General features: G+C 35.2%; 2 protein-coding genes across 2 annotated transcripts; one reads left to right on the plus strand and one right to left on the minus strand.

Moving 5' to 3' along the window:
• The first annotated feature begins 830 nt into the window (after positions 1–830).
• On the plus strand, positions 831–6589 carry LOC126776801 (eukaryotic translation initiation factor 2D). Its single transcript, XM_050499585.1, has 12 exons — positions 831–985; positions 1051–1309; positions 1391–1557; positions 1759–1894; positions 2097–2256; positions 2460–2589; positions 3252–3348; positions 4186–4394; positions 5161–5293; positions 5542–5694; positions 6152–6295; positions 6423–6589. Exons 1-12 carry the CDS (start codon positions 930–932, stop codon positions 6513–6515), a joined length of 1737 nt encoding a protein of 578 aa, XP_050355542.1. The 5' UTR covers positions 831–929; the 3' UTR covers positions 6516–6589.
• A 204-nt stretch (positions 6590–6793) lies between these two features.
• LOC126776787 (uncharacterized) lies at positions 6794–9280 on the minus strand. Its single transcript, XM_050499548.1, has one exon. The coding sequence runs from the start codon at positions 9227–9229 to the stop codon at positions 7268–7270; it is 1962 nt and encodes a 653-aa protein (XP_050355505.1). The 5' UTR covers positions 9230–9280; the 3' UTR covers positions 6794–7267.
• Between the last annotated feature and the right edge of the window lie 6147 nt (positions 9281–15427).

Genomic DNA, 15427 nt, shown 5'->3' on the forward strand with positions numbered 1-15427 from the left:
AAAGTTGATACCATAATAATTAAAAGTAGATTAGAATCAACTATCTACATTTATATAAATACTGACTGTATTAATACTATAAAGCGTGTTAAAATAAAAAGTTATTTAGAAACGATGTACTTCTCCCTCCGTCCCTACAAAAAAACAATATTCACGAACCAGTATACCTATGCCCTGAAAATATCGACTTAGCAATCATGCATAATCACACCGAATTCTATTGCCTTGCACCGCCAGGCGCACATCGACTACAAATAGGTTCTTTATTGATTGAAAGTTGGTGTAAGCATGAAAAGCTTTGTGGAGTTTTGTTTTCAGATATTAAGTCACAAATGGTAAACTTTTTGTTTCAATTAGATACAAAGTTCTAATATTTAAAATATATATATATATTCAAATTATAACACCTCGGCTTATTCCCTCTACTGATAACGAAACCAGAGGATCGGAATTGCGATTCAACGGAGGTATGCTAGCAATCTCGCCACAGTTCCACACGGTGATGATTTATAAAGTACCTATTTTGAATTTTAATTTATATGTTTTTAATTCTTTTGTACTCTACTTTACTCACTTTTTTAAAAATAAATTTTTTTTGAATATCATAAAATATACATAATTTTTTAATTATCAAGTTAAGGAATAAATTTATTTTAAATTTCATTATTTAAAATTAATGATTATACATTAAAATATATAAAAATATTAGTAATAATGTTTTAAATACATATATTTTATGACTACTAAGCACGTCTGATGAATGTCGCTTTGACAATGCGAAAGGTGAGGCGAATTTGAAAGAGCAAAAGACAGCTGTTTTAATTTGTCAATGTCACAAACACCGCGTAAAGCATGAAAGTACCTCACATAAACCTCAGTATACAAATATAATTTTTTAGTTTAAATCTGTTTAAATATATCTGGACATAATGTTTGCGAAACCATATAAATTAAAATCTAATAACACTTTAAAAAACTCTGATAAGTGAGTAACGAATTGAATTTTTATTAAAATAAACGAAATCACCCAAAATTGCATTTATTTTTCAGGAAATATCTTGTCCAACGTATACAGAATGAGTTTCCAAAGGCAACAGAGGAAAACGTCAAAGAATTAGTACCAATAAAATCTAATAGCAGTTGTATGAAATTAATCCTGCACTCAGGAGACACCGTCGGCGTATACGTTGTGGATGGAGTACCCGTGATGATTGATCTTGGACAGAAGTTGATACCGACCGTATGTGCACTATGGAAAGTGACTGATTTAATTCCTGTAATCAGTATACATTCACCAGTACTAAATAAGGTACTGTGAATAAAGATAACTAACATATTTAATATTTGAATTATAAAATATACCAAAATTAACCTACAATATATTTTTAAGGTTCAAGGTGGTGCTCCATTATACGCCCCAGGGGTAGTGACTGATACCACAACATTTCCACAGTTCCCACGTGGAGCTGTGATTGCAGCTTGCACCACTGATAACAGAGCAGCTGGAATAATTGGCCGTGCTCTTATATCATCTGCTGATTTACTAATAGCTCCTATGTATGTGTATAAATTTCACCTATTATAATTTGAATAAGTTATGTTTGGTAATTGTACGCAATAATATGACTGTATAATGTTTAAATAAATGTGTAATCTCTAATTGTTATAAAATGTACCCAATTTAATGATATATTATTAATCACTTTATATGTCTTGTTTGTTTATGCATTCAAATAAAATTGTACTAATATATTTCAGGGGTGTATGTTTAGAAACATACCATGTTTTTGGAGATTTGTTGTGTAAAGATACCAAGTTCACAAAGATCACAAGACCCAAACGATACCCAGCCGCTTATGATCTGACTGAGTTCATCACCTCAACAATAAGCCAGGTATTATGTATTGTAATGTTGTGACCATGTTAAAATAGTACATTATTTTAACATGGTCACAACATTTTAAAACTATTAAATAAATTAAAATAAACAATAATACTGCTTTTTATAATTGAATACCAAAACTTATTATTTTATTATATAATAATAAACTTATGTCTAAATTCAATTAATTTTATTCAATAATATGTATTTTTAGTTACAACTACAACCAGCTAGGGAAGAATGGCCGAGTTTTGTTAAGGAGGCCGCTGCAGTTGCAAATGAACCAATAGTAATTCCAGAGTCCGTGCCAGAGATACAATCTAAGTCAATGCCTGTACAAGAAGAACAAGATATAAATGATTCTTCAGCTACAGGTCAGGACACACACTAACTAGTAGAAATAATTATACACAGACATAGTACCTAGCATCACATTGTACATTACATCAGTATTAAATTACAAATTAGAGGTTAAAAACTGAATTTAAAAATTTATAGTTTTATTTGTCTGTTTGCTTTATATTTAATATAAATGCGTGTGAATTATTTAAAGTAAAAACTTTAATTGTGGTTCTAGTATGTTCTGAAGAAGAGGAAGACACTGTACCCTCAGACATGGATGGCTTATTGCGCTGGTGCCTTCTGTCTTTCCTAAAACGAGAGGGCAAAAATATTGAACTCCCACTTAAAACTAATCTGCTCTATAAGTGAGTAAATATAAAAGAATATTATAAATAACTTACAAATGCCGAGCATGTGATGACCTCTTTAAATTTACTTGTAAGAAAATTCTATATATATTCCTGTGCCTTCATAATTGTATGTGTATGTAATGTGCCAGAAATCTCTGTGTATGTTCTAACAATAGCAGTACAAAATCGAAGTTATTTAGGTAATATTAACCATTCCAATCTCCAATGCACCATCAACATTGGTAACTAAGAAGTTATGTCTCACTCACCCTTCCAAAGGGAACACAATAATACTAAGTAGAGTGGTTTTACTAAACCACTTTACAAGATTCTGTTATACTACTGTATAACAAGATTATTCGGTGGTACCGACCCAGATGGGCTTGCACAAAGCCATACCACCAAGCGAATATATGTCTTTCCATCAAGTAATATTCATCTTTCTGCATGTAGAAATAAGCTGTGCCGAGTTGAAGTGAATGTCAATATTTAGATGATATTCTTATGTACAAACATTATTGGAAAGCATATTGTATGTCGACGGACTTTTGCAGACTATTAATCTAACATTCTTTTCTGTCTTATTGTATGTATGATACCGAAACTGGCTTTTACAATTTTCTGTGTTTATTGTACAAAACAGTTTTTTACTTATAGTTAATATAAATTAATTTCAGAAATCACCTCATGCCATACTGTCCAGCAGACAGGACATTGGATGTGAAAAAGTCAACCTACAAGAAAATGGGAAAATTTCTTGAAGCCATGGAAAGGGTAATATCGATTTTGTTCTTATAAAATAGGTAAGCGGGCGGGCAAACCACCTGTTGGTAAATGTTCACCTCTATCCATAGACATTAGTACTGTAAGAAATATTAATAATTCCTTTCATCACCAATATACATATACAATACAACGCCTTGAGAACTAAGATGTTATATTATATTATCCCTTGTACTTGTAGTTTTACTGGCTCTCATCCTTCAAACCAGTTTATTTCGTGATAATAGTTGTTTGGTGGTAGAGTATGTGGTAAGTGGGTGGTATCTATGGGCTTGCACAAATTCTTACCACCAAGTGAACAATTGATGCACTCATTATTTACTTTATAATTTATATCTAGTTTATAGACTGTTCATTATATTTATATGTGTTTGTCGAAGATAGTTCGGCATACATTTTTTTTTATATAAGAGGGGGCAAAAGAACGGGAAACGCACCTCGTGGAAAGTGACTATTACCGCCCATGGACAACCTGCAACACCTGAGAGCTTGCAGATGCGTTTATATTTTTGAATTTAACGCTGACGACCGTTTTATATACATTACCACAATATATAACAGTACATTACACTTATTACGTTTTGAATGCAGAGCAGTCGAAACATAGACAAGACATGCGCTACAGAGTAGCTATGATTAGGTAAGTATGGTATCACCGAAAGTGCTTGGTCAGATGAGCACTTTCAGCAGTTTCGGTGTCCACACGATCGCGAGGATTTGATGCGTTTAATAAATTTTATATACCTACTACTACCCACGAGTTGACATTGGATACTTCTATTCTACATTTAACAAAAATGCTTTAAAGTAAAAATATATGTGTTCAAGGAAGGCCTGGTCCAAGTGCGCGAGGTGGACAAGGGCGTGGACGCGCTGGTGGCGCTGCAGCTCGCGCACCCGCTCGTGCGGCGCCACCGCGCGCCCGCCCGGCCGCCCCCCGCGCGCCCCGCGCCCCCCGCGCCGCTCGCCGCCGCGCCGCGCGTGCGCGAGCTGCACTGCGTCACCGCGCACGTCGCCGAGCTCTTCGCCCCGCTCAAGTATGTCTCGACATGGTCATTTACTTAAGATTAGATTATATTTGTGTGTATGTGTACACGTGCGTACGTGTGCGTGGTGTATTCCACTACGAACACGAATTTGGTTTATACAGCGTAGCTTGTAGCACAGAGGTATATAGCTAGTTCTACTCGGTCTTTCATTATGAATGATAATGATGATGTCTTCCCGACTGATTTCCGTCCAGCAGTCGATGTTATATTGCACAAGAGTGTGCGGCGCACACACAGGGGCACTCTCTATTCCCTCATTCTCATAATCCTATGGGATGGCAATCCGACATCTTCGAAAGATGTTCAGCATGAACAACCTCTTTTCGAGGCAGGGGTACTCGAATATCAATAACCGAGGACCTCGGGATCTGATGTGTCAATAATATAAAGGACGTACAATAGTGCTCAGACAGAGCTCCGAAGGTGCCCTCCACTCGATAGTGATAGAGATCTCATGAGTAGTCTCGAACCATGAACAGGAGTCCGTCCGAAGTCTTCTATGGTACATCGTATAAAATGAGGCCGGTGTCAGAATTAGTCAAGTTTTCTCATGTCAGATACTCCTCCGAGTCGGAGGTCTTTTTTGCACCACGTTACGCGATATACGGTTTTTAAGTGCCCCGGGTAGTTCCCGGCTTCCAGAAGAACTTCTCGCTCTACTCGCGGATAAGGTTCGCAAAATGGGCGACCGCCGTCCGCGTTATTGTCGAGTTAATCTCAATCGAATGTAACGAGGGCCGCTGTGTCCCGGCAGGAAGGGCGCGGCGCTGTCGGCGGGCGACGTGCGCGCGGCGCTGGCGCGCTACGCGGCGGCGCGCGGGCTGGGCGCGCGCGGCGCCGTGACGCTCGACGCCGCGCTCGCCGCCGCCGCGGGCCGCGCGCCGCAGGTACCGCCGGGTTCCACCGCGCTGCCCCAATGCGGCTAGTTTAGACACTTGTAGGTTTCCCCGCGATGTTTTCCTACACCGCCGAGCACGAGATGAATTATAAACACCAGTGACCACTTGAAAATTCAGTGTCGCTCGCCTGGGTTTGAACCCGTGCCCGTCGGTTAAGATTCGCGCGGTCCAACCGCTAATCGTCTCGGCTCGAATTAAATATGATCCCTGACCTTCGACGTTGCCCGTTTTGCCAGGAGCTCGTGAAGTGGGAGGACTTGATGTCGAGCGTGCTGGGGCGCATGACTCCGAGCACGGAGATGACCTTTCCCGACGGAACGGTGAAACTCATGAAGTCGCGCCTCGAACCGATCAAGATGCAAGTTGTCACGAGGAGCGGGAATAAAAAGGTCAACTAATCGTTGCTGAGTACTTCATCACTTCAGTAGATAGATGATAAAATTGAGTAGTATTAGGATATAGGTGTCTACTTATAAAAACTTTTAAATGTCTATAGTGCATGGTTGCAAAAACTTGGATTCTTTCAAAGTACAGTTTGAAACACGATTTATTTTCAAATGAACAATTTAAAAAAAATTATTTATAGAACTAGTTATACAAAAAAAATAGTTTCCTATAATCAGATAAGTATAATAATAAATATATGATGTGATTAACGCCATCTTAAAGAGCTCTAACGTAACTCGTGACGCAAAAAGTGTTCAATTAAAACTAAAAGTTTAGCAGTAGCTTAAATACGACCTAGGATACATCAATGCTAATACAAGAATTAATAATATTGATTCTAATAGTATTTTGTACAATACAACGCGCACTCGACTGTCACGAAGAGTGAACGGTCCGCAGGTGACGCTCGTGTCCAACCTGGAGACGTTCGGGTTCGAGCTGGCGTCGCTGGCGCACGCGAGCCAGCTGCGCGTGGGCGCGGCGTGCGGCGTCACGCGCTCCGCCGCGTCGCGCGCCAACCAGCTGCTGCTGCAGGGCGACCAGGTACGTCTCGGGCGGCCGGCGCCAGAAATGCTAGTCTTAATTAATAAGAGTAACTTTGTATTTAAGTTAGCTTTAAAAGGATTCATTGTTATTTCCGCGACACTAATAAACTTTTGTATTCTTTCAGACACATTTTGTAGCGAAACTGTTAATAGAAGAGTATGGGATGCCCAAGAAATTCGTAGAAGGAGCAGACAAAGCCCTGAACAAGAAGAAGTAAATAATAAGAGTGTCACTGAGATTTATAATGTATATCATAATGTTATAAAATAAAATTGTCCCCATTTTTCTTAACCATTTAATTTCATTTAATTAACCTTTTTGAACTTAATTACACAATAATTTTATAATATTCTATCAATTGTATGGAATAATTTTTCTCACATTACATACTAATATGTTAAAACTTATAGCTATATAAATTTGATTTGACAATTATATAAAAATTTAATTTCACTTAATAATAATATAATTCTAGTAATAATATCAAGATGGAAGACTAAAGACTAAGGATTGATTTCCATAAAAATGTTTCCAGTGTTAAGTCGCATCATTATAATTTGTTTTTTTAATATGTACAATATTATTTTTAAATTAAAAACACACATTGTTTTTCTTTATTAAAAATGTTATATATAATACTATAACAAATATATTGTATGTAACAATATTTGAATATTCTCTATACTAAATAAGGGTGGGTTTGTGTCCGTATCATTCTTATATACAAAAATAAAACAATATAAATCACATAATTTGTTTGTTCCACGATTTTCATGGAACTAGTATGAAGGAAGCAAGCTACAATAACAAAATAATTACCACAACCAAAGGAACTTATTGTAATAGTTACAAGCATTTATAATCTACTCTTAACTCCAAATTCAAAAATAATTTTTGTGCATAAAATTCAACCGATCATAAAACTAAGTACGCTTAACAAAAGTTTATTTTTGATTAAGTGTTGTTGTTTTACACCTTTGTTGTTGTTTTAAATTTAAAAGGGGTCTTGAATGGAAGCAAAGACTTCCTCTTGGACTTTTTGAGTTCTGGAGGAATAGTAGGAGTCTGCACATAAGTCATTTTGTTATTGGAATGACTTTTTTGCTCACTACTATCACTCTCACTCAACTTGCGAGACTCAGAACTCCACACACTTCTTGAACTCCTCAAAGAACTTTTGGAGACATTTGAACCCTTGGAAGAAAGACTACTTTTTGATGGAGTCTTCTTAATAGTACTGTTTGTTATATCAGTGAATACCTTACTTGTGAACTTAGCTTGTTTCGAAGGGGAGGATGATGCTTGATGCATGGCAGCTCTTTTTTCAGAAGTTAGCTTCTCCAAGTCTAAATATTTGAACTTTGTGATATCCTTGAGCACTTTTTTATCTTTCCTTGGAACCTGGTACCTCTCACTGTCTACATTCTCCAACTCATAAAATGTAAGAGTTACACTTTCATCACTTTCAACAAAAGGGTTACTGGCCGTAAAATGAACTTTCTTAGTGGATATATCAGGAAATATGTTCCTTACAGGCATGTTCTCCTTGGTTATTTTTGCAGCTGTGACAATCATGCTGCTGTCTCCATTATCTGCAGATAATGAACTGTCTAAGTCTTCATAGGCATAGCTCTTCCTTCTGGCTTTGGTTCGCACAGAGCTGGATCTTCTTTGTTGCCTCCGAGACACCCAGTTGTTTTTCACTTCCTCATTCACTGGATTAAACACTGGAGGCAAAGTTATTCCATTACTTTTAGAGTTACTAGATTCGTTTGAATCATCTAGAGGTATAACCTTTGTCATAGGACTATTTATAATTTCTTTAGCAATTAAGTTCCTCTCCCTCTTATTCAAAGATTCTTCTCTTTCCCTGAGTGCCATGAGACGAGACATCCACTGTTGACTTAAAGTCTCTTCAGATACCAATTGTGGACGATTATACATTTCAAGTGCTTCACTGTAAGGTTTTCTACTTCTTGGTACAAAGCCTGGCAATTCTAGAGCCAAAGCAGCAATTGTTGGAGACATGGGGTCCCGAGGACAATCATCTTCCTCATAAGTCCAGTTTGGACGGACATTGCAGTAAATTGGACTATCAACAAGATTAAGATGTGTTCTGGGAGGAGGTTCAATAATCCTAGATTGCTCTACTGCCTTCTCTGAATCACATTTATTTGCACTTGATGTTATGATGGAACTCTCTGCTGAGACAAGTATATCCGACAAAAGTTTTGGACATGTTAAAGAGTCTGTGTTGGCAAGTATAGTAGGATGATAGAGGACCACGTCTGGACGTATGTTAGAGTTTTTAACGTCAGATATGAAACTTATGACGTCTCTTAGGTCGTCGCTATAATGGAATTCTTTTATTTTATCGTCACAAGCACCAGGACGGTAACACAAGATACGTAATAACTCCCCAACTTGTTGGATGAGATTTGATGATTGCGAAGTCTCCAAAGATAACTCGAAACAATTGATGCGTAGCTCGCCATTCTGACTAACAAAAACGGACTCTGGTGTTACACTTTTTCTTAGAGCAACAAAATTCAAATTTTCTACGATCTTACACGATCGCGCCAGTTCTAGCAACAGATACCAGATGAAACTTTCAGTGAAATGCTTATCGGTGGCCTTGCATAGTGCGATTAATTCCTGAACGCTCTGCCAAGAATTGTACTCAAGAACAAAGTAAAGTGTTTTCGTTGGTCCATGTAATATCGTATCGTAGTACCGTAGGAAGTTGCCAGATAGTTCTTGACTTAATATTTTCACTTCATCATCAACGTTTTGTATTTGTTCGTCGGAGAATGCAGAGCAATTATACGCCTTCCAAGCAAATATGTTATTTGTGACCTTGTGTCTTACTTTATAAAATGTGCCACCGCAGAGTACGTCAAGAACTTGATAGTCCTTTAATTTTTCCGTCATTTCTGTAGTTTAATGAATTATATTTTAAAAATTTTACATTTTGTAACCGAAACAAAGCCACTAAACTTTTAAAAATGAACGACCGTTGGAGGTATAGGGATGGCAACATAAAAATCATCGACTAATAGTGTAGTTCGAAAAAAATATTTGTTACGATTACCATTATACATTTCCGCAAAAATAATTATTCTTTTATTCGCAAAAAAGTGTATTTTATTTAAATAAAGATTAAAAGACATACTATTTATCTTTAAATTGAATTTTAAATAAATGTATGATTTATATTGTCAACTATTGATAATTATTTGATTAGTAAAAAACTATCAAAAATTATTAAAAAAAAAAATTCATTTGGTATGTAAATACACAATCACTAAATAAATATTGATTTAATAATATTACAGATTATGCACAATTATAATTATATATATAATCCATTAATTATAAACCTTAAATTTTGAATTTTTTTCAAAAGTCTCATCACAACTTAAAAACAGATATTGCCCATATATATGTAACAGTTATACCGTATTTTTGAATCAGTAGATTACATATTTGGAAAAAAAACTACAGCTACAAGCATTTCTTAAGCAGAATTAGTTCCAAAATAAATGACATTTTTAAGATTATTAAGATTTTAATTTTCAATTTATACCTTCCACCTACCTTGTAGCTCCAAGATTATTACAAAATGTGTGAAAGTTGAAAATTTGTAATTATATATTAAAGTCATGCAAAAGTGGAATACAGTCGGAAGTGGAACGGGTAGTTTGATTTAAATTATTTGACAGCTAATACTCAACAAATTTAACATTATGACATTTATATAAAAAGAAGTACCTAATTTGAGGACGAAAAATTTAGTAAATGCCAGAAAAAAAAAATAAGGTTTATAAATTAAATAAAGTATGATTTTGTGTATTTGAAATATTTACATGAAACTATCAATTTCTCTAACTATGATAATAAACTACAACTTTTTTTACTTTACTTTATAAAGATTTTTTTTGCCAAAAGTCTGTCTTGTACGACGTGACGGTAATCGCCATGACGCTTTCCTATGACGTTTGTAGTGTAGTATATAAGCAGCTGACACATGGTATTGAGGGCAGTAATAAATTTATCTTCAAACCTTAAACATCTACTTTATTTACCTAGTCCCGTCCTTACATGGCGACCCTGCCATTTAAGGTTCGGTTTCGGGTTCTAACGAAGTGCAGTATAACAATATAATGTCGCTCTGTGTAATATTGGACATTCGTGTATTTAATTGTTCGAACGTTAGTAGCGTCATAATACAAAATGGGCAAAGAACAAAGTAAAGAACAAATTGTGATTGCACAAAATGCCGCAGGAGGCGTGAATTCGGCCGACGTGGAACTAATACACCAAAATCAGAAAGTGACAAATATAATTTTGGGTATTTTTCTTTTACTTTTAATTTTGGGGGCAAAGTTTGCCATATATAAATTATATAAACGCTGCCACATAAACTGGATGCGTCAGGAGATGGCCAGGAGCGCTTTCAGACGTTCGAGGCGGGGACCAGAGACTGGAGAAAGAAATCAGGAACGTGTCGTTTAGCCTGGAGACGCATCAATAGATGCTTATAAAAAAAATAGGAGTGTAAAAGTGTGAAAAATATATAAAAGGAGAAGTGAAATAGTGTCATCAGCAAAGGTGTTATGGTATTATAGACAATAGATATATTCATATTTTATCATTATTTTTAAGTGTATATTTTTAAGCCGTTTCTTAAGATTTAAATGGATCATATATTAGATATAAAACATCAAATTGAAAATATAAAAATAAATTTAATTAAACTAAGTAAAGGGAAAAGAACTAAAAAGTTGTTAGAACAGAAATATTTAGAGGCAAAAAGTTTATATGACGAATATATAAAATATCGTGACGAGTTAAACTTTAATGCATCTAAAGGGTATATAAAAAAGGAAGAGATAAATTACTTATTAGTTGCTTGCGAAGAAATTGAATCGTTTTATCAAAAAATTCAAACAACTTGTTTAGTTAGTGACCAAGATTTTAGCACCATGACTGACTTTGACATGAAAACTGCTACTTCTCTTCTACCTATTATGACAGGAGATGAAGAAGTTACTAAAAAATTAATAGATTGTATCGAATTCTATAGCCAAACCATTAGGAAAGAACATGAACAGTTACTTATTTCTTTTGTCCTTAAAACTCGTTTAACTAAAAATGCCAAATTACGTTTATTATCTAACTATGAATCTTCCACAGAACTTATTGCCGACATGAAAAATAATCTGTTGACTAAGCAGTCAGCCACGGCACTACAAATAGAAATGTTAAAATCTAGACAAGGTTCGCAGAGTATTGAGGAATTTGGTAAGAAACTTGAGGATTTATTTGTTGAATTGACTATTTCCCAAGCTAACGGTGACGATAACGCGTTTAAAATATTGAGACCCGTAAACGAAAAATTAGCAATACAGCGATTCACCGAAGGTTTAAAGAACAGTCGATTAAGCACTATTTTAGCGGCCCGCAACTACTCAGAGCTGAAAGATGTTATAAGAGCAGCCAAAGACGAGGAACTGTCGCGTCAAGGCTCTTTTACATCAGATGGAACGATTTTCACGACTCAACATCGAGGTAAGTACCAACCATCTTATAGGGGGCATAGTAGAGGTCGAGTATTAAACAACGCACGCCAACATTACACGCCAAATAGTTCATTTAGGCCGATGCCGAATCAAACATCTAGTTTATACCACCGAGGAAACAATAGAGGATCCACAAGTAATTCTCGAGGACGCGGACATAATTTTGAACGTGCAGTATCGCGAGGTAGAAATAATAACGGTAGAAAACAGCATGGGTATCTTATGAATCAATCCCAAAACGATATACAGGTTACTACTTCGGAAAATAACCAAAACTTAGAGTTTTTTCGATCCTAACTTTATTCTAGCATGCAATACATATAATAATTTCGTAGAGTTTACAATATTAGGTACCAAATATAGAATGCTAGTTGACACGGGCGCCTCGATGTCAGTGATTAAATACGATGTAATAAGAGATAGGAATATTCCAGTACATCCAAAACGCGTAGCCGTAAATGGTATTGGTGGCACCTCGTACACCGAGGGCTATGTTTACATACCGTTTACCTTATGTGGAATAGAATTCAAACATAAGTTTTATGTCTTAAAGAATTTGCCTTGTATTCAAGATGGTTTAATCGGACAAGAATTTTTAACTAATTATAATTGTGTATTAAATTACGAAAATAATACATTTACTTTAAATAGCTTCGACAAACCAATTACGCTCTCCTTAGGTTTAGGAAAATTAGGTAAAAATACATTTATAAAGGTACCTCCGAGGTGTGAAAAGTTTTTTCAAGTTGATTCTTATTTGAATGAATCGTGTGTTATATTTCCCAGAGAATTGTGTGAAGGTGTATTTATCGCTGGAAGTATCTGTCAACCGAAAGAGGGAAAAATATTTATTCAAATTTTAAATACTCGCGAAACAGAAATTAATCTTAGTTATTTTAGGCCTGAAATTGATTTATTATCGAATTATAATATTTGTTCGTTTAACAAAGAAAATTTGGACGGAAAAAGAGTTCGGAAATTATTATCATTAATTAAATTGAATCATTTGAACAAAGAAGAAAGCATTAGTATACAAAGTATTTGTGCGAAATATGCTGACGTATTTTTCTTGCCAGGAGACAAGTTAGGTACGTGTAATCTTTACGAACAAAATATACAACTAAAAGCTAATACGAATCCGGTCTATACTAAACAATATAGATTACCGTTTTCTCAACGTGATGAAATAGAAAAACAAGTTCAAAAAATGTTGGCCAATGATATTATCGAACCCGCTAACAGCGAATGGTCTAGCCCAGTACTATTAGTACCTAAAAAATCAGAAGATAATAATAAAAGCTGGCGTTTAGTGATAGATTTTCGGAAATTAAATGATTGTATAATGCATGACAAATTTCCCCTTCCGAATATAAGTGATATATTAGACTCACTTTCAGGAGCTATTTATTTTTCTCAATTAGATTTAACACAAGCTTATTATCAAACGAAGCTAAATGCTGACAGTAGGAAATATACCGCATTCACAACACCGTCTGGCCAGTATCAAATGACCCGTATGCCTATGGGTTTGAAAACCAGTCCTGGTTCATTTTCACGCTTAATGACAGTAGCAATGTCGGGACTTAATTACGATAAATGTTTTGTATATTTGGATAATTTAATTTGTTTCGGAAGAAATTTAGATAGTCATAATAAAAATTTGTTAGATATTTTAACAAGACTTAGAAAAGTTAATTTAAAATTAAATCCTGATAAGTGCGATTTTCTTCGAAAAGAAATTTTATACCTCGGACACGTGGTATCAGCGGACGGCATTAAACCAGATCCAGAAAAAATTAAGGCGTTAATTAATTATCCGGTTCCTAAAAACGTAGACGAGCTCAAACGATTTGTAGCCTTTGCGAACTATTATCGAAAGTTTATTCCGAATTTCGCCCAAATCTGTATTCCATTAAATGATTTATGTCGTAAAAATGTAATATTTAATTGGGATAAAAACTGTCAAAAATCATTTAGTACTTTAAAAGAAATGTTAATGAGCCCTCCAATATTACAATATCCTATTTTCGATTATAATAACACATTTATACTACAGACAGACGCCTCAGGGTATGCAATAGGTTCGATTTTATGTAATGCTGATCGTAGACCAATAGCTTACGCCAGTCGTAGTTTAAATAAAGCTGAACGTAGGTATCCAACGATTGAGAAAGAGCTTTTAGCGATTGTTTGGTCTGTTAAATATTTTAGACCGTATCTCTATAGACGAAAGTTCATTATAGAAACGGATCATAGACCCTTAATATTTTTATACAATATGACAGATCCTTCCAGTAGATTGTTAAAATTTCGGCTAATACTTGAAGAGTATGATTTTAAGGTTACTTATGTGAAAGGGTGTGATAATGTAGCTGCAGATGCATTGTCACGCATAGAAATTAGTAGTGAAGAATTAAAGGCGATGAATGATCATATTTTGTCAGTACTTACAAGGGCACAAAAGAAGAAGCTTGATGAAAAACCTTGTAATTCTACTTCGGTTTCTAATATTTCTTCTGACGATTGGACTGATCACCCAAGAGTTGTAGAGATGTTAAAACTACCGAAGTATTACACGGAGTTGATATTTGTGAATGAAGAAGAATGGAGAAAGTTTAAAAAATGCGTATCATTAGAGCGTGGTGATTATGCATACTCGTCGTCAAATCGTACAATTTTTGTGAAACTGTTTACCCAATCCCAGTGTACACGAGCTGTCTCTGTGAGGGAAATGGAATCATTTTGTATCGATTTAAAAATAAATACGTTATATGTAATAAAAGATGAGAATAATTTTCAAATAATTAAAGAGCTAGCTCAGGTTATTAATAAAATGCGTAAGTGGTCCGGACCCCGTTTATGCGTAATTAAAGGAGTTACAAAAATTATAGACGACGATACGAAAAGAGTTATATTAAACGATTATCATATCCTGCCCACTAGCGGACACGCAGGAATAAGACGTATGTTAAATAACATTCGTAAAAAATATTTTTGGCCAGGATTAGAGCATGATGTTAAGCTTTTTGTAAAAAAATGTAGTAAATGTCAACGTTATAAATATTTAAATACCATAAAAGAACCTATGACCATAACGGACTGTGGAAATTCAGCTTTTGATAAGATTTATTTAGATTTGGTAGGTCCATTGACAAGAGATAATAATTATAATTACATTTTAACGCTCCAATGCGACCTCACCAAATATGTCGAGGCATATCCGATAGCAGGTAAGGATGCGCGCACAGTAGCTACAACTCTAGTAAATAATTTTATACTTAGATATGGCATCCCTCGGCAGATCGTGACCGATAGAGGAACTGAATTTATAAATTCTACAATGGAAGAGGTTTGTAAAATTTTAAATATAAGTCAATTACAGTCTACAGCCTTCCACCATCAGACCTTAGGATCACTTGAAAATAGTCATAAACATTTAACATTTTATTTAAGAATGCAAGTTAACAGTCATAGTCAGGAATGGAGTTCATGGATTCCTTACTGGTGTTTTTCGTATAACACTTCTGTACACTCGAGTACAAAATTT

Source organism: Nymphalis io, chromosome 21 (genome assembly GCF_905147045.1).
Source record: "Nymphalis io chromosome 21, ilAglIoxx1.1, whole genome shotgun sequence".
NCBI lineage: Eukaryota > Metazoa > Arthropoda > Insecta > Lepidoptera > Nymphalidae > Nymphalis > Nymphalis io.